This window comes from Arachis ipaensis, chromosome B08, assembly GCF_000816755.2.
Source record: "Arachis ipaensis cultivar K30076 chromosome B08, Araip1.1, whole genome shotgun sequence".
Taxonomy (NCBI): Eukaryota; Viridiplantae; Streptophyta; class Magnoliopsida; order Fabales; family Fabaceae; genus Arachis; species Arachis ipaensis.
Window position 1 is genome coordinate 120351294 of NC_029792.2, and position 20202 is coordinate 120371495.

A 20202-nucleotide genomic window follows, 5' to 3' on the forward strand; every position below is an offset into this window, starting at 1 on the left:
TTAAAATTTAAAATCTTTTAGGTATCAAAATGACTATTTAGTAAATAAAAACTTGTGTTCGAGTACAATTTCGAACATAGTCTATAATGTATAATAAATTCTCAATTTTTTCTCATTTAAGAAAATAAGGTATAATTTCTTCAATTTAATTTTGATATAAGTAAAATAGTTTTATACGTGTATCTAATTACGTAATATCACAGTAAAAATAATTATCTTTTAGATTGACTGCGTGAATGATTATCCAAAAGAATGATTGTGATTGCACAACTGTATAAAATACTTTTACACTGTCAATGTACTAAAATTAAACTCATAATCTCTTATCATATATTTTATAAGTATGACTAAAATATTAAAAAATAAAAAATTAAAAATTATACTTTGACTGTTTTACACACAACCTGAACCGAACAAAATTTGAGAGCATCTAGGGGTGAGCACGGGTAACGAGTACCCGATTACCCGTCTGAACCCGAACCGAACTAATTAAATTGGTTCTGGAACCAATAGGTAATCGGGTCCGACCCGAACCAAACCAATGTCTCTCTCTAATAATTGGTTTGGGTAACGGTTCTGAGAGTGCTGAATCCGAACCAACCTGTAGACCCGACTATATATATATACTTTTTAATGATTTTGAGTTTCTCACTCAATAATCCTAACACTAACCGCAATTTTTTCACCCTATGGAATAAATTCTAGCAGAATTGTCTTAAACCTCACTTTACCAGTAGTTTTCCGCCGAGCTTTTCCGCCGAGCTTTTCCGCATCTCGTCCGATCCACCGCCGCCCCTCGAACTTTGCCGCGCTCTGTCGTCGTTCTAGTCCTGGTATGGTTTCTGCGTCCAGTTCTGATTGTTTTTGCTGCTATTCAAACTTTATACGCTTGTTGTTGTTGCTGCTGCTGGTTTTGAAATTGTCACTGTTGTTGATGATGGTTATTTTAGTCAATAATACATTTATTTAATTTTTTTTCAATGTCCCTAGAAGGTAAATGCAGAAATTTTGATTCCAGTTTCAAAATTCATCCACCATGTCTTCACCACAAATTTGTCTTAGATCTTGCTTTAATTCCATCTTGTTCTACTTCTTCCTGAACATGTATATACTTCTTAATCTTTGTCATAATGCTTTGAAACTTTAAATTGAATTATTTCTTCTATTAATGCGTATTTTAATTTGCTTTTTCATTCAATCTTATTGAGTTATTTAATTTAACCTACGAGGGAAACCAAGTTTTTGTTCACTTGGAATTTGCATAAATATAATATGTAATTTGTTATGCTTTTCTCTTTAAAATAGATTGCGCTGGTATGCTTTGTGACTTGTTATGTGGAGCCACACATAGTTTTTGATGTATGCTCAATACATGTTGTGAATGTAAGTGACAATGGAGTGATTGTATGACATCTTGATGAATGATGATGAGTAGCTGGGAAAAAAAATTGCAAAACAATGAGTTGTAAGATTCAATGCCAGATTTCTTACTTGATGTTCTGGTAATGATTAAACAGAAAAATTGTTTAGATTTCTCACACACTCTCTTAATAAAAATTACACAATATAAACTTTTATTTTTCATTTTATCTTTCTACCTTTTCAACTTGAAGGAATCTCCTTTTATAGGAAAAATTTTGGGTATCCAAATGCATTTAGGTGAGAAGATTTCAATATTTGAGGTGCCATTTTTTAACATTGGACTTCATAATGCAGTGGGAACATAAGACAAGTGAAGACCAAACCAGCTGGGCAAAGAAAGTGTAGCTGGTCAAAACATGGCACATGGTTTGAATTTTTTGTATTGTTTTAGGGGATAAGAAGCATATTAAGAAGGTAGGAGGAAAACTGAAGATTTTTTCCCAACCCCTCTTGAAACTTGAAAGCATGCCACATAAGCAAAAATTCTGCTCCCATGGTTCTTCTGTTAAGACGTAAAGTAGATACACACCCTTGTAGTTGTAGACCCGCTAGCCTATTCCCTCGTACCATCTCAGCCATTACCACCAAGCTCTTGATTCTTGTGACCAAAAGAAGCCAACTCGAAAATGCAAATCTACCTATTTTGATTCCACCATTTATTGATAACATAACCAAATCCCCCAAAATAATTTAACTGAAAAAAAAAAAGAAATTTTATTCGGCCACCAACTATTTTCTTAGTCATATTTCAAATTACACTGCCTCCGATCTTAGTGATTGTACAACAACGATGGCTGCCATCATTTTCCGAAGGTTAAGATTAGCCTCTACAATCCTAAGACCCTCTTTTTCTTCCTCTTCTTCAACCAACCCGTTATTCAATAACCCTAAGCCCTTATTCTTAGAACCCTTCTCCCAATCAATAAACCCTTTTCTCACCAATTCATCACTAACAAAACCAAGATTCTTCTCCACAAATGATTCCGAGAAACCTGAAAGTCCATACCCAAGCCAAAATCCTAATTTCAAGCACCAAGAAATCGAAGGACCCACAGTTGAGCGTGACGTCTCACCCCTGGCGAATGAAACACGAGAGGTTTTGGAATCGATCATGAAGAATGTCTACAAGCTGAGCAAGGTGGTTGCAGTTCTAGGTCTGGTTCAACTTGGTCTTGGATCTTGGATCGCTTACAAAACCGGTTCTTCACCATTTTCGGAGGTTTCTGTTCAGAGCACGCTGGCTTTTGCGTTTCCATTTTCGTTGGCGTTCGTTCTGAGACAGTCACTGAAGCCAATGTACTTCTTCAAGAAGATGGAGGAGCAAGGTAGGTTGCAGATTCTGACGCTTACCATGCAGGTTGCGAAGCAGATGAATCTGTTGTTTGTTAGGGTTCGTGGGGTTTCCATGGCTTGTGTTCTTGGGATCTCCATTGGCTTCTTGTTTGCTGTGCTCTCAAGATGAGGATAAAGGAAAATCATTGATAGTGCTTTGGGGATGTTGATTTTGATGATCCTTTTCTTTTTTCATTTTTGAATTAATGCTCACTTTAGTCCCAATAAACACATTGTAGCCATATCTTGGGATTTGGTGTTCTAAGCTGTCAAAAACTTAAAATAGTTCATAGATTCACAAATAAATGTGAGTTAAGTTAATTCTTACTTCCTCAAAGCGATACTTGTTATCAATGTTATCAAGACCTTTTAATTATTTATAGCACCAAAGTGAATATTAACTCTTGTATTTGTTTATTTATTTATATTGTTTTTATTTGTTTTCAGACTGGAATCCAGTTTGGGTTTACTTGGATACCGATGACACAGATTGCGGAGATTAAAGAAATTATCTTTCTTTGATTTCTGTAAAAGAAAAAAACAAAAAACTAAGGCAGTGGATTATGCAACTTGTGCTATCTTATTCGCAGTTTTATTTCCTTTCCTCATGTAGTGAGTACTGAGTAGTGACCTAGATGGCTAGATGGACCTTACTTTTAAGTTAAAAGATGGCAAATACAGGTGATGAGTTTGAATGAGTGAAATTTTTTTAGTGAATACCCATTTCGGTTTCTGATAATTTGTCAGAGACAAATAAATGAAACTCCAATCTTAAATGAAAAATTAACATATAATTAAAGACTTCATGGAAGGTAGTTGCATATACTTGTGTACCCTGAGACACCGAATCTTTTGGCCGCAAGATATGAAACTTTCTTCAGCACATCCCTTTTGGCCGCAAGATATGAAACTTTCAGCTTCTGATGCATCTGAAAATCCAACAAACCCTCCCTTACTCCAGGATAAATTTGGCCTTCCCTTACTCCAGGATAAATTTGGCGAATATTAGCTTCAAAATCATCCACGGAAGTGTCGAATTCCAGGAAGTAAAACTAGCCATATTAACCCCTAAAAATTGGGGTTCAACAAAACTTAAAAGCAAAGAGATCAGCATCAACCTTCATGTCTTTCTTGCTCTCATTCAACTTTAATCTTTCTTCTATAATATCCTCCTAAATAAAATTTCTGAAACGAATATAATTGTTAGTCAAATGACTAATTGTTTAATTGTTTAATAAAATTTATAATAAGATTTTTTTTTAAGTTGGTTAACAAATGGCAAAATTTTGTTTTTAGGTAAAACTAATTGTTTATCTTTTAAAAGCACATAAAAAATATGAGTGAAGAAGAATTTGGGCGAAATATACTTTGTTGAACATCAATTATTCATTGATTTTAAAGATGATGAATGAAAAAGAATTTGTGAGAAATATGCTTTGTTCTATCACCTTTGATGTATCTACCATTAAGTTATGCAATGCATATTGTATTATCTTCAAACAGAACAGTTTGAGCTATTTTTCTATCAGTGAGTCTACATGATGATAGAATATATTGGATTAAACTCTTGAGCCAAAAATACTCACAACTTGCTCCATGTACCGCTAGAATTTTAACATGATTAGAGGATGTTGCTGCTATCGTCTATTTGGTAGACCTCCATGATATAGCTGTATCACTATATGTGAATAGGTATCGTGTTTGAGATTTTTCTTTGTGTGGATTAGACAAATATCCTGTATCTACATAACCAACTAATTGTGACTTGGATTCATATAGATAAAATAGTCCCATATCAACTATTCTATGAAGATATCAAAAGATTTGTTTGATTCCATTCCAATGTCTTCTGGTTGGAGAGGAACTATACTTTGTTAGTAAATTCACAACAAATAATATGCCAGGTCGTGTATCATTAGCAAGATACATTAGTGCTTCAATGACAATAAGATATAGTACTTCAGGATCAAGGATATCTTCATTTTCTTCTTTAGGACGGAATTAATCATTTTCCACATCAAAAGACCTTATGATCATTGGGGTACTTAATTGATATGACTTATTCATATAAAATCTCTTCAAGATCTTTTCTTTATATGTTGTTTGATGAATAAAGATCCCATTGTTTGTATGCTCGATCTGCAAGTCGAGATAAAATTTAGTCTTTCCGAATTCTTTTTTTTCAAACTCTTCTTTTAGAGCTTTTATAATTGTTGGAATCTCTTCAACAGTTTTAATAATATTTAAGTCATCAACGTACAACAGCAATCATAATGAATCCAGATTCAGATTTCATTATGAAAACACATGGGCAGATATAATCATTTTTGAATACCTTTTGGCCAGATATTCAGTAAGACTATTATACCACATTTCGTCAACATTGTTTTAGACTATGTAAAGATCTTTACAATTTGACTGCTGCACTACATTCATTAAATGCATTTGTAGTTTATGGTATGTGAATAAACTGATCAAATAACGCAATGTTATTGTATCTAATACAGGAAAATATGTTTCTTCATAATCTATATCGGATCTTTGTGAAAAACCTTGTGTCATAAGTCGAACTTTGTAACGTACAACTTTATTTTTCTCATTTCGTTTTCTCACAAATACCCATATGTATCCGACATGTTTTACATCTTCTAGTGTACATACTACAGATCCAAATACTTCATGTTTTGCAAGTGAGTCTAACTCAGCTTTCATAACTTCTTTTCATTTTGATCAATCATTTCTTTGTCGACATTCTTCGACTGTTTTTTACTCAAGATCCTTACTTTCATGCATGATGTGTAATGTCACATTATATGCAAATATTTCATTGACAATTTTTTTATTTTGGTTCTATTTTTCTCTTGTAAATACATAATTTATTGAGAGCTCATCATTTTCACAATTTTCAGAATTTCCAAGTTCCTGAACGTCTTCTGGCATCAAAACTATATCAGAATTTTGGACAATTGCAGATGTCTTTACTATATCTTTATATTTTTCAACAAGAATAGTATTTACCTCTTTTCTTTTTCGAAGATATTTTGTCTTTGGAATCGCAGGCCTACCACGCTTCTGGCGTGAATTTGTCTCGGTGACTATTTGTCTGGCTAGGACATTAATTCGAATTGGGACATTTTCAGCTGGTATATAGGATTTAGTTATTCTCTTTGTATCAGAAAATGTATCAAGCAATTCATTTGCTATTTATTTGCAAATGTATATTCTTTTAAATTTCTAGTTCACATTGCTCTGATCGAGGATTTAAATGCATCAAGGATGATGCATTCTAATTAAGTTCCTTTTCAAGAAGCTTATTCTCTCTCCTTAATATTGAAAATTTTGATTAATCAAAATGACAATCTACAAATCAAGCTTTAAATACATCTCTAGTTTGTATCTCTTGATACCTCATTATAGAGGAAGAATCATATCCAACATATATCCCTAATTTTTTTTTTGGAGTCCTATTTTGATGCGATAAGGCGGGACAATTAGAATATATATCGCACATTTGAATATTCTCAAATGGAAAATATTTGGCTGCTAGCCAAAAGCTAATTGTAGAGGAGAAAATTGGAGGTAACTTATTGGCCTTATGCGAATAAATGCAACAACATGTAAAATGACATGCCCCAAGCAGAGGTCGGGGGATTTATTCTCATAAGTAAGGGTCTAGCAAACAAATGGATTCGTTTAATAAGTGACTCTGCTAGTTCATTTTGTGTATGAACACGAGTTAGCGGATGTTCAACACTTGTATCATTGACCATACAATAAGCATCGAAAGTTTGAAAAGTGAGTTCAACGGCATTATTAAGATAAATTGTTTTGATTGAAATTTCTGAAAATTGTGTTTTTAATCAAATAATTTGAGCAAGTAATCTCGTAAACACTAGGTTGTGAAAAGACAATAAGCACACATGTGACTATTTCGAATATGCGTCTAATAGGACTATAAAACATCTAAAAGATCTACATGGTGGATGAATATGTCCATATATATCACCTTAAATCCTTTCTAAGAATTCAGGAGACTCAAATCCAATTTCCACTGGTGATGACTTTAAAATTAGCTTTCCTTGAGAACATATAACACAACAAAATTCACTAGATTTAAGAATCTTCTAGTTTTTTATTGAATGTCCATGGAAATTTTCAATAATTTTTCACATCATGGTTATTCCAAGATGACCAAATCGATCATGCCAAATTGTGAATTTATTTAGACTAGTAAACTTCTTGTTTACAATGGCATGTGATTCAATTGTACTAATTTTAGTATAATATAATCCAGAAGAAAGTGAGGATAACTTTTCTAATATAAGTTGTGATATATAAGTACTCATAATTTTTCTCATTCGATTCATTATTTTAATATGATATCCATTTCTGCAAATATTTTTAAAACTCAACAAGTTTCTTAGAGATTTAATAGACAATAGTGCATTTTTTATTATGAATTTAGTTCCTTCAAGAAACAAAATTATAGCTTTTCGGAGCCTTCTATCGCTTTGCCTGAGCCGATAATTATATTAACACATTCTTCTTTTGATATAAGATGAATAAAATATATATTACTTTTGAGAATAGTATACGAACTTGCACTATCCGCATGACAAATATTTTCATTATATGTCCTTACCGTTTTCTTCAAAGACAAATAATAATAACAAGATTATATCATAAAATAAGTAAAAGTACATGCACAGTAAAATTGTATATAAAAAAAGTAGAGTAAAACCCCTCCCCGATCTCCTACCATTTATGAAAAGGAACCGGGAAGGGATTTTACTAAAAAAGTATCATATACGAAATTTTACTATTATTATTGTTATTATTTTAGAACTTGATATATTTAATGATTTTAAAATTCTTAATCATAAGCAATAAATTTTATTAAACACAATAATATTTTATTGAACATTATTTATATACATCATACTTGAAATTCAAATGCATAGAAGATAAAACTTAACAAAAAAATTTACATTATTTATTGACATAAGAACTTAACAAATCCAAATATTAAACTTTTCCAACATTGATCAAATGACCAATATTTCCTTCAAGATCTTTAAAGAAATCAGATATTACATAATGAGTGGTGTAATTTTCAACAACATCATTTGAAACAAAATGTGTCTCATTTTCTTTGTCATCCTTTTTCAAGTATGTTTGACAAAGATCAACTAAGTGTCTTGGGGTACGACAGGTACGTGACCAATGGCTCTTTCTACCACAACGGAAACATTTATCCTCTGTTGATTTATTTTGCCATTATTTCTTTCTTTATCCCATTCTGGTGAGATCCTTTCTTGTGAAAATAATTTTCTTTCTTCCACAATTTTTATTGTTACCAAAGTCTTACCATTTATCTTTTTTGGGATTATAATTTGCGGCATTTGCTTCAGAAAATGAGGCGGCGTCAGCTGGGCGCGCTTCGTGATTTCTTAAAAGTAATTCATTGTTACGTTCAGTAATAAGAAGGTAAGAAATTAGCTTAGAGTATTTTTTAAATTCTTTCTCTCGATACTACTGCTGTAGGAGTACATTCAATACATGGAAGGTCGAGAAAGTTTTTTCTAACATGTCATTATCAGTTATATTTCTCCCACATAATTTCATTCGTGAGATAATTTGAAACATTGTTGAATTGTATTCATTTAAATCATGTAGACGCAAATGTGTCCACTCATATTGAACTTGAGGAAGTATTATTGTCTTTTGATTATTATACATTTCTTTAAGGTTTTTCCACAAATCTGTAGGATCTTTTAGTGTGAGATGTTCATTTTTCAATTCTTCCTCAAGATGACGACGAAGAAAAATCATGACTTTGGCTTTATCCTTTTAGGATGCTTTATTTTCAGCCTTAATGGTATCTCCAAGATCCATTGAATCAAGATGAATTTCGGCATATAATATTCATGATAAATAGTTGTTTCTAGATATATCAAGAGTATTAAATTCAATATGAGAGAACTTTGACATAATGAAAATTTATTATATGTGTCTTTCTTAGTTTTTATCAAAGTCTCGTACCAAAATCTTTATAATTATAAATATTGTCTCCAAAGTAAAATAAACATAATCCAAATCATAATTATAAATATTGTCTCTAAAGCAACATAAACATAATCTAAAATACTCAATTTTCATCTTCATACTCTTGTAAGTTGGGTTGGAGGAAGTTGAGTTTTGGCCAAAAAATTACAAAAATACCTCATTGTCAAAAAAATTAAGCCTGGCAGGGAATCCTGCCCCGCCCTGCCAAAGTCCGCGGTTTAAGCAATGTAGATTAGGCGGGCTTTTATTCTTTGGCGGTCCCAATTTTTCAGTCCGGCCTGCCTTTTATGGAGGGTTACGCGGACCGGCCTGGAAGGTTTAGGCCCATTTGCCACCCATACACGCAGTTGACTGCGGATTGATCGGTCCGATTTAGCTGCAATTTGCACTGATTTTGACCGGTTCAAAGCGAGTCTGACCGATTTTTTCTTAAACGGTCAGGACATCAAACCAAATAACAAAGGATATGACTCCTCTAAAATTATATTGTTATTTTAGGGAAAAAAAGTATACCATTAATCACCATTAAATTAAGATAGTGGATCTCACAAATAATAAATATTATAAATTTAAATGTAATTAAAGTATCATTTTACCATTTTTTTAACATTGTCACTTTAAAAAATCTTTTTCCCACAATAAATCTATCCCATCCTTGCCGAATTAAACCTGTTATAATAACGTTAACACAATGTTTGGAATAGCAGATTTTGGAAGGAAGAAAAATGAAAGAGGAGAAAATAGATGGAAAAGTCCATTTTCCTTTGTTTGGATTAGAGTGGAAAAGAGGTAGAAAACAAAAAAAATAGGCGTAGGGCCCATATAATTTTTTTTTTCTCATTGCTTCAATGAAACTGAAAAGGGATGGCCAAACAATGTTAAAATTTTATATTTATCCTTTCAATAACAAAAACCAAACTCCCTAACTCCCTCTCTCAAAAATTGATTTACTTTTCTCCTATGTTGTCGTCCTTCTCAACAGAGCCACCGCAGGTTTCCACCGTCGTCAACATCGCCACAGCAGCTTCGTCGTTGTCGTGAGAGCTCCACTACGTCTTCATCCGTGTATCCGTAAGACAAAGGTGAGTCTTTTTCTTGCACATAATAGTTCGTATTCTTCTTTTGTTTTTCAACTAAGATGTTATTCTGATTTTACATTCTATAGATGCTACTCATCTTTGTAGTCGAAAAATAAGCTATGCCTTTTTCTATGTCTTCAAATGGGTCTTTCATTATAATTCCAAAATCCCTTTATATTTGACCTTATGTTTCACTGTACCAGTTTATTTTGATCCAAGAAGGAAGAATTTTTAACTCATTAGGTATTTACATGATTTATCCTTCTTTTAAAATTATGAGATTTTTTTTAAAAGCTTTATGAAGTCATATATTCTGTTATCAAGGCCTATGATAGTCCCTGCTCCACCCAATTCTTTGATAATCAAGTCTTAATTACCCATTCTCCCTACGTAGTACACTATCTTTCCCTGCACCTTGTCCTTTTGTAGTGTCCCATAATCACAAAAACTACATCTTAATAATTTATTATTAGATAAATACACAAGTTCTTTTAAATCTTATGGAGTGGTCCAAATATGAAAGAAAAGGATTCACTAGTGATTATGAACTCTATGTACATTGTGATTAATAATGTTATAAAAAGTGGATGTGTGAAAAACAAATAAAAAATGTCAAAAGCTTTACCTCTTGAGTGTTGCTGTATATTTAAATAATTTAAAATAAATCTGAATTAAATTAGTTTAATGAAAGATTGGTGGTTGATAATTCCTGACAAATGGCCGATATTTTAGATGATAGATATTAAAGTGGAGATAAGATAAAAATTGACTTTTTATAATTTATATGTCTACTGTTTATGTTATAGGAAGAATTTCTATCTAAATAATTCAAATAACTTAGGGACATAAAAGAAAGTATAGTGTTTTCAACATGGACTAAGCAGCTGCAATGTTCATAGAATATGTACACATGTTCATCAGTTATCACAATTATTTATACATGTTTGATTTGTTAATTTTCTTTTTTATTTGTTTCCTTTTTTGTATTGATTTGATTTCTTAATTACATGTTTAAATTACAACCAAATGTAGTGGTCAACCAAATCAACGTGAAGGCTACAATTTATTCAAAAACTAAGTGTAGTGGTAAAAAGATAATTATTTATTGGTAAAAAAGTAATTGCTAGATTATTATACCCGAGAGTGCAACTAGATCAATAGTGTTAAGTCCCTGAGCAGCAAAAAGTACTTTAAGTTGATCCAAAGTCATGAAAGGACTTGGAAGTTTTTGTGCTAAGGTTATATTTGCTGTTAAACTATTTCCTCCCTAATTGAACTTCCCAACTAGGACCTTGAGCCTGTAATTAACACATATATACATATTTGTATTATGTCCACGCACGTGATTATCATCATATTTATGTAGTATATGTACTTATTAATTTGGGATAAGTATTGTTTTTGTCCCTAATATTGAGGGTCAGAATCGAAACTGTCCCCAACGTAATTTTTTATTTAGAATCATCTTTAACATTTTTTTTCATATTAAAATCGTCCTTTTTAAAAAAAATTTTAATTTTATTACTAAATTACCCATATTTTAATAAATAAAAAATTATAAAATAAAAAAACAAAAGAACAAGAAAGAAATAAGAGAGGAGAGAGGGGCTGCGACGGGGGAGAAGAGAAGAGGGAAAGGAGATGCGCCGGCGTTGCTAGGGCTCGCCGCCACGTCGCGTCGTCATCGGGCCTTGGAGGGAGACCACGCCGCTGAGCCGTCGCCGCCGATTTGCCCATGAGATGCCGTCGGGGAAGCGCCAGTGGTTCTGCTTCATCTTCTGCATCTGCTTCAGATATGCTTCTGCATCTGCATCTGCTTCTTTTTCTGCTTCTTCTTCTGCTTTAGCTTATGCATCTACTTCATCTTCTGCATCTGCATTTTCTTTTGCTTCTACATTTGCTTTTGCTTTGTTTTTGCTTCTGACTCTGCTTCTGATTCTGATTTTGTGTGTTGATTTTGTTGTTGAATTTGACATTGTTGATTCTGAATTTGATGTTGTTGAATTGGGTACTCGTTGAATTTGATGTTGTTTTTTCTTCTGAATTTGATTCTGATTCTGATTCTGATTATTAGTATTTGATGGGAGTAAGGGAGGTGATGGTGGTGGAGTAAGGGAGGTGTTGGTGGTGGTAAAGGTGCTGGTAGTGGTAAAGGATATTTTTGTCCGTAAAAAGTTAAAAAGACGATTTTAATATGAAAAAAATGTTAAGGATGATTCTAAATCAAAAATTACATTGGGGATGGTTTTGATTCTGACCCTCAACGTTAGGGACCAAAACAATACTTATCCCTATTAATTTTGACCCGTTTAATAAATGCCTTATGACATAATTAATATAAATATATTTGCCTATACAAACTTGTTCCAAAAAAATATAAATTTAATAATAAGCAAATAGAGTTTTTATAGTTTAGGATAAAAATAACCTGATTTATTAGCCACTAAAATTATATGTAATTAGATAGATGTATTGAAACATTGCTAATTTAAGCAATTAATAACAGTAGATATTAAGTGCTTCCAGAGCAAGAATATCCGCACAAGAAAGCATTTGTTCACTACATTTTCAACTTATTTTTTTTACATTCTATACAAAATTCTGCGTTGGTTAAATTAGTTTTTGACCATCTAAATTATTAAGTGCTTTTAGTAGCTAAGTCCACTAAATTTTGGTGTTAATCCAATGCATTGATTAATATATCACTTGAAATCTATAGTTTTTAATTTATGATAGTGAGCTTTGGAATCGAGTTTAGTATTTACGAGTTCGTAATAAGTGCCTCATAACAAGGTATTTTTATACTGTGTAATGTGACACCATAATTTTCTATCAAACTTTAGTTTCAATTTTTTTTTCACCGTAAAGGAATTGCTAAAACGTGATAACATATGTTACTTTCTAGTTACTTTTATTATTGATATGTTCACTCTAAACATTATATTTTCATAGATGGATAGCGAAAATATTGAAGATGCGAATGTAGAAGACAAAACGAACGTCATACCTGACTCAGGATTTCAAGTAAATCAATTCACTTCTACTGACCTGTATCATGCTGAACCAATACAAATCTTAACTCGTGTCAGGGAAGAGTTAGAAAAGAGATAACAGATTTGTGTCACATCTCTTTCATGTGTTACGGTGCATACGTTGTATTCTTTGAAATTTTTATCATAATATAGGCCTAGGCAAATTAATAACGAAAACTTGGAAAGAGAAAATAGGCGGACGTAGTTAATGACACAGTTACTGACGTCTGAAAAATGCCGAGATGTCATACATACGAGCCCTGAAGCATTTAGGCAGTTATATCAAAAGTTAAGAGGAACTGGTAGAGTAAATGATTCAATTCATTCTACCATTGAAGAGCAAGTCGCTAAATTGCTACAAATTATAGGTCATAATGTAAAAACTAGAACCATGTCTTTCTTCTTCCACCGCTTAGTGTAAGAACCGTAACTAATCAACCGGTTAATTAAGTGATAATATTGCCCAAATTAGATTCCTACAAGTTAGAGTGAGAATTTGAGGATTTAAATATGATTTTTGGACTCAGTGGGTCTTTCTGAGTCAGAAAATGTGTTTTCTGCGAAAAATTGTGAAAAATCACAAACCGACAGTTGAACCAGTTGAACCGGTTCAAGTCTGCCTGGTACTGCGCGAGTAAAAGTGGAAACAATCAAAAACCTTAGAAAAACATTAGAAATGGAAAACCGGGGGTTGATTTTAAAGGTTTGACCCGATGTTGGGCCAAACGGGCTAAAAATGCTAACGAGTTGGACCGGATCCAAGTTGGGTCCAAGCCCAACAATATATAAGTGTATTAAGTGGCCATTTCAGCCACTTTCAAACACAACAAGCAGCAGCAACGTTGAGTGAGAGAAGAGAGGTGAGGGTTACAAGAAGCACTATTCACATTCATCTTCTTTCTCTCATAACTTGAGCTACGGTATTTCGATTCGCGTGCCGTCAGTTGCTACACGAAACTCTCTCCGAGCCCGTTAATTTCATCTAGCCAAAGAGGTATGAATCTCGAAAAATTCTGCCCAGTTTATGTCTTAAGAAATTCGAAAATATTTGGTTTTGGTTTTGAGTGAAATCTTGTGTTTTGGGTGTTTAGGTACACTCTAGCCTTTGATTGATATTGGTTTTGGCTTCTAAAACAGTTGGACAAGGTAAGAGGCTTTGAACTCTTGTGAAATTTTGATTTATTATGAGTCCTAGGTTGATTTGTGATGGTTTGTGTATATATAGTTTGATTATTATGAGTTTGGAGCTTGTTGGTGATTGTTGGAAGCTTGGATTGTGTTGGAAAGCTTGTTGGTGATCATTGTGGTGCTCATCTTAGATTAAGAGCATATTGAGAATCGGCCAAGGTATGGTTTCGGTTTCCTCTATGTAGTATATAATATTCATGGACACTTAGACTAGTGACCCATAGGATAGGTTTGAAAATTTATATGTTATTAATGATTGGTTGGTTGATGATGTACAATGAATTGATATTGTTGATGTTGTTAAATAATGATGTTGAGATATGATGGATTTGGATGAATGAACAATGTTGATTAATAATATGAAGCATGGTTGAGTTGATGATGAAGATTGATAGTGATAACTGATGATTAGTGGATATGTGTTTGGAATGTTATATATATTTGATTATTGAGCTTGAGAATGATGAAGTAGGATGGAATGATTGGTATTAATTGTGAAAAGTGACCCAAGATGGTAGATTGTGCTGTAGAGGGGAGTTTGGTATTGTTTTGGTTGGTTTAAGATATGAAAATTGGTAATTTGTGAACTTTGGGTAAAAGTTGATTTTTTAATGAACTTTGTCTGATCATAACTTTCACCTCGGTTTTCAAAATTGGTTGAAATTTGCTTAAAATTAAATTTCATTGAAAACCCTTTAAATCGATATAAAGTTTGCAAAATTTAAAATTTTGTAGAGGAAGTTATGACCAATCAAAGTTGGTGTTGAAAATCTGAAATTCAACAAAGTTGCAGAGTTTCAAAATTTCTGATATGTGTGCACGCATAGCCTTGTGCGCACGCACAATCCTGCAAAAATCTTAATCTATGTGGATGCACAGACATGTGCGCACGCACAGGCAGGAGAATGCGTTCTGCTTGCAGCGTTAGCACAGCTTGTGCGCGTACACATCAACGAAGAATTACGACCTGTGCGGATGCACAACCCTGTGCGCACGCACAAGTTGGGAAGGGTCGTCTGTTGGGGGCGCTAGCACACCCTGTGCGAGTGAACATACCTTATAATTTTTAGTACCTGTGTGTACGCACACTTTTAAAATCTTCCTGGTCGTGCGCGCGCACACTCCTGTGCGGCCGCACACGCCCTGTTTCTCAAAATTTTCATTGTTTTTGACTATTCCACCTTTCCAATAAGGTTGTAAGTTTCTCTAATACCATTTTAGGACTCTTGGGCCTAGTTTTGAATATTTAAAACATGGGAAAGAATTTAAGGGATTTAGAAGATATTATTTGGAAAACTTAGAAGATGGAGGTCTAGGTTTCAGGTGTACTGGGGATGGTTTGATGGTATGTGACGAATGGTTGATGTATAAGATGAGAATTGAGGAACTAATGAGTTCGAAATGAAAATGTGAATTGACATTGGTTGAGATGAGTCGAGGACTCGGAATGAGATGGTGGATCCATGACACACTGAAAATGTTTTCTGAAAACCACTGATGTATCATTTTGATATTGAGACTATGAGATGCTATGCGCCCGACAGGGGCTGTGGTTGGATCCCGCCTGTCGAGGTAGCAGCGGCGGCGTAAGGGCGGTGGTTCGTCCCGCTTGCGCTTAGATGCGAGGTCGGTGGCAAGAGTATTCCGCTCGCATCCCTTCGGATCATCAGAGTGTGCAGGCACAAAACCCTGGACAGTGATCCGAGCACTATATCTCGGGGGTTCCCAATAATGATTCCAAAAGGCGACACCTCCATGGAGATGTGTCGGGTTGGCAGTTGAACCGACAATATGATATCACAGCCAGTAGTGCAGACATTCATCATATGCATTTTCTATCTGTTTGCATGCTTTGTCTACTTGTAATGGCTTGCCTATTTGTATAACATGCCTAATTGCTATTTGAATTAATTGCCTTATATGCCAATACTTGTGTTTTACTTGCATTGTATATTATCTGTGTTTTCTACTGGGATTGAGAAGGTCTTGAAGGCGGTGGCGATGAGATCGCATGGAGGATAGGTTGGTGAAGGCTGTGGGACAACAATGTTTGGTTAGAAAAGAAATCCCCTAAGATAGATTACCCGGTTTAGTTATATTAAGATTGATATATTTATGCTTATTTGTTTTAGTATGCTTTAAGATTGAATCTTGTGATGGATATGGAGCTTAGGATTATCTTTGGCGTCCCGGGATCTTATATCGTACATCACTGGGCACTATTACCATACTGAAAACCTCCGGTTCTCATACCATATTTCTGTTGTGTTTTTCAGATGCAGGTCGCAACACACCTCGGTGAGTTGTCTGGTTGGTGACAAAAGCAGAGGATCCGAACATCTTTTGAGTCTTTTGGTTTATTTTATATATGTCTCTCACTTTTGTATTTTGGTTTTGCCTAGAGGCTTGTATTTGAGAGAACAAATTTGTATAAGTTGTTTTTACTATCTGGTTCTTTCTGGTCTGTATATGGCTAGCCGGGTTAAACTCCGCGAGCCGTGGCTAGTTTCCTATAATACTATACCACTATCTTTTGATATATCTTATCTGTATCTTGTGCTTTAAGTTAGAAGCTTCGTTAGCACATTTTGCGCTTTTTAAATTCTGACTTGGAGCTATATCCTTCATCGGGCTTCTAGATTATACTATATATATATATGAGCTTAGAACTGTCGTAATCTCTGATTAACCTTGGCTTTATGACGCGAGGTAAATCTTAGGCTAATTAGGGTGTTACATTTAGTGGTATCAAAGCGGTTCGTCCTCGTGAGCCTGAGGGATGGACCGATTGTGCTTCATTGCATACTCTGTGTGTCTTTTCTTTGATGCTATTAGGTTATCTACTTGATATATCATAGCATGCTTGTTGTGAGTGCCTGTTTGGGATAATTGAAGCACTAGACTTTTGATATTGAGACTGATCACCTTGATATCCATTGTTTGGTGTAGACAGGAACCATAATGGCCACTCGTAAACGAGGTCGATCACGTACACAAGAAAGTAGGAATGAGCAACCAGCTAATAACCATGCCAAGTTCATGGCGGCGATGACGAATCTGGCAAACACCATGGAAGCGAATGCTACTGCGACTCTGTAAGCTATGCAGAGGTTAGCTCAATCGGCCAGAAGCAGAAACAAATTTGGAGAGGGTGCTGAGGGCAACTTGAGAGGTGTTCCGAGAACTCTAGCTACTTTTCAGAAAGCTGACCCGCCGGTTTTCACTGGTTCAACAAACCATACTGAAGCAAATAACTGGTTCCAAGCTGTGGAGCGTGCATTGCTAACTCAACATGTACCGTATGACCAGTTCGTAGAGCATGCAGCTTATCAAGTAGTGGGAGACGCTCAGCAATGGTGGCGAGAAGAGCGCCGACTACTACACCAACAGAACGTGAGCATTACTTGGGCGTTATTCAGGGAAGCTTTCTACAAGAAGTACTTTTTTGAGTCAATAAAAGAGGTCAGAGAGTTGGAGTTCTTACAGCTGAAGCAAGGGTCCATGACTATAGCTGAATACACTAGTAAGTTTGAGGAACTTTGTAAGTTCTCGAGGATGAGTAAGGGTGCCCCTGAGTCCTATGAAGGCTGGAAATGCGTTAAATACGAAGTAGGACTGAGGGAAGATATCAGGCGTGCTGTGGCTCCATTGGAGACTAGGAGATTCTCTGAATTGGTGGACAATGTGAGGGTTGTTGAAGAATACGCAATGACGGTAGCCTCGTCAAAGGACATTCATGGAGGAAATATTAGTAGGGAACGCGATGATTACCTCGGACCAAAGGGACAGAACTTCAAGAAAGATGGACATATTCCTCAGTATTTGCAAGGTCAAGGAAACTTCAGAAGGGACAACAAGGCCCAGTTTCATCAGGCAAAATAAAATGGTCGATGCTATGCTTGTGGGAAACCTGGACATATATCTAAGTATTGTCACCGTAGGAAGAACCGAGATGAGGGTCAGAATCAATAGTCATGCCGTGTGTGTACCTTGGATACACGTGATGCGACGGGGTCGGATCCTCCGACGAGAGGTAAGCGTATGCTTTGAGTATTAAATTGCTTGGATATGGGGATAACCTAGTTCTATATCTGCAAGTCGCCGTTAGGATTACAAGGGCTTAGAGTCGTGTTGAGAGTAAACCATGGGAAAAGAAGGATTCTAGTGGTAGTAGTCGAGGATTTTGGACTTGTGATGACGAACAATCCGAGTGGACGTACCGAAATGGTTACCAGGCATGACTATAAGTCTTGTCGGTACCCTGTGTGGGTGATGGGTGCGGTTCAGCACTAGTGGCAACGAAAATACCGACTGACGCCTTTGCGGTTTTTAAACTATGATTTTTGCAGTTTTAAGGTTTAAAATGATTTTCGAATATGGTTTGGAGCTTTGGTTTAAATAATTTGGTTTTGAAACTAGGATTGGAACTTTCGATCAAATGATACGATTTAAAAAGGAAGGTGAGTCCTAAGATTTTCTTAACTTGCGATTTTGGTTTGCAAAATTTAACTTATCCAAAAAGGGATTCAAATGGAAAGGTTTTGATTTAAGGGTTTCAATGAATTTAGGAAAATCATGCTTTAAGATGATTGATTTACAAATAAAATATTTTTGACTCTTTTAATAAGGTTTTAACAATGGACTCATTTAGATTGAACTTGTTTTAAAGGTTTTGAAAAATACTACAAATCGGTATTTGGTTTAAGGAAAAATCTTCGAATTCTTAACGACGATAATCAGAGTGATGCAGCGAAAGGCGAGAGAGTTTTCAGACTTTGAAGCAGAAGTTAACTTCAGCACCTGTTTTAATCTTACCGAAACCGCATGAACCATTCGAAATGTACTGTGTTGCTTTTCTGAAGGGTTTGGATTGCATGTTGATGCAACATCGGAGTGTGGTAGTAGCCGCATTGAGTCGAAGGTCCTTGACAATTGCTTGGATGAGGATCAAGGGGGAGGAGTTAGTGGATAAGTTGTGGATCTTAAGTTGGATATTGGTGAAGTCGCCAGAAGAGCTTGTTTGTATCAGTTGCAGATTTCAAGTACGTTTAAGACGGAGATTCAAAAGGCTCAGCAAGATGAGCAGAAGTTTCAACAATTATTTCAACCAGTTGGTGAGAAGAGACATGAAGAATTCACTAAGGATGGTGAAGGATTATGGAGATATAAGGGAAGAATTTGCATACCATATGTCGGGAGTTTGAGGCAAGACATATTGTTGGAGGCTCACATCAGTGGGTTTTCTATTCATCCAGGAAGCACGAAGATGCATTAAGACTTAAAGGAGATGTTATGGTGGTCTGGGATGAAAGGTGATGTAGCTTCAACGGTATCGAAGTATTTGACGTGTTAGAAGGTGGAGGTAGAGCATCAGAAACCGTCGGGGATGCTACAGTCTCTTGAAATTCCTCAATGAAAGTGGGAAGAAATTGCAATGGACTTTGTGAACGGTTTACTGAGGACTAGGTCGGGATTTGATGCAACTTGGGTGATCGTGGATCGCTTAACCAAATCCGCTCATTTTCTGCCTATCCGAGTGAACTGTTCTATGGAAGAGTTAGCGAGGTTGTATATAAAGGAGATAGTAACGTTGCATGGTGTGCCGTCCGAGCATAGTATCGGACCGTGATTCCCGATTCACTTCAAGATTTTGGGGAGATTTCCAAAGAGCTTTCGGTACGAGGCTATGTCTCAGTACCGCATATCATTCACAAACAGATGGATAGTCGGAAAGGACTATTCAGACATTGGAGGATATGCTCAGAGCGTGTGTATTGGATCAACTCGGGAGTTGGGATCGTTACATGCCATTGGTGGAGTTTGCGTACAACAATAGCTTTCATTCGAGCATTGGGATGGCTCCGTATGAGGCTTTGTATGGACGGAAGTGCCAGTCTCTATTTTGTTGGTATGAATCTGGTGAAGCAAGTGTTTTGGATCCTGATGTAATAGCAGAGACTACTGAGAACATTCAGAAGATTTGTGCAAGGATTCTAACTGCTCAGAGTCGACAGAAGAGTTACGCGGATCAGAGAAGGAAACCGTTGGATGTTGAGATAGGAGAACATGTATTTCTGAAGGTT

At 35.2% G+C, this 20202-nt stretch overlaps 3 protein-coding genes across 7 annotated transcripts in view; all 3 read left to right on the top strand.

Moving 5' to 3' along the window:
- Positions 1–3181, top strand: part of LOC107613772 — a 9881-nt gene extending 6700 nt beyond the window's left edge. The window contains exons 2-3 of the mRNA XM_021109893.1: positions 738–833; positions 1717–3181. Of these exons, the coding sequence (XP_020965552.1) occupies positions 2213–2884 (672 nt within the window). The 5' untranslated portion in view covers positions 738–833; positions 1717–2212 and the 3' untranslated portion in view covers positions 2885–3181. The remainder of the gene's footprint in view (positions 1–737; positions 834–1716) is intronic.
- The window catches only part of LOC107614268, a 17868-nt gene continuing 7089 nt past the window's right edge, over positions 9424–20202 (top strand). The window contains exons 1-5 of one of the 5 annotated variants that reach the window (XR_001614353.2): positions 9685–9902; positions 12852–13925; positions 14023–14077; positions 14157–14278; positions 16396–16660. The gene's annotated coding sequence lies outside the window, so the exon portion shown is untranslated. Of the gene's footprint in view, positions 9903–12851; positions 13926–14022; positions 14078–14156; positions 14279–16395; positions 16661–20202 lie in introns of those variants that run through there. The other 4 variants (XR_002352983.1, XR_002352984.1, XR_002352985.1 and 1 more) reach the window with 4 other exon arrangements.
- On the top strand, positions 17222–18001 carry LOC107611510. The gene has a single exon (XM_016313425.1). The coding sequence runs from the start codon at positions 17222–17224 to the stop codon at positions 17999–18001; it is 780 nt and encodes a 259-aa protein (XP_016168911.1).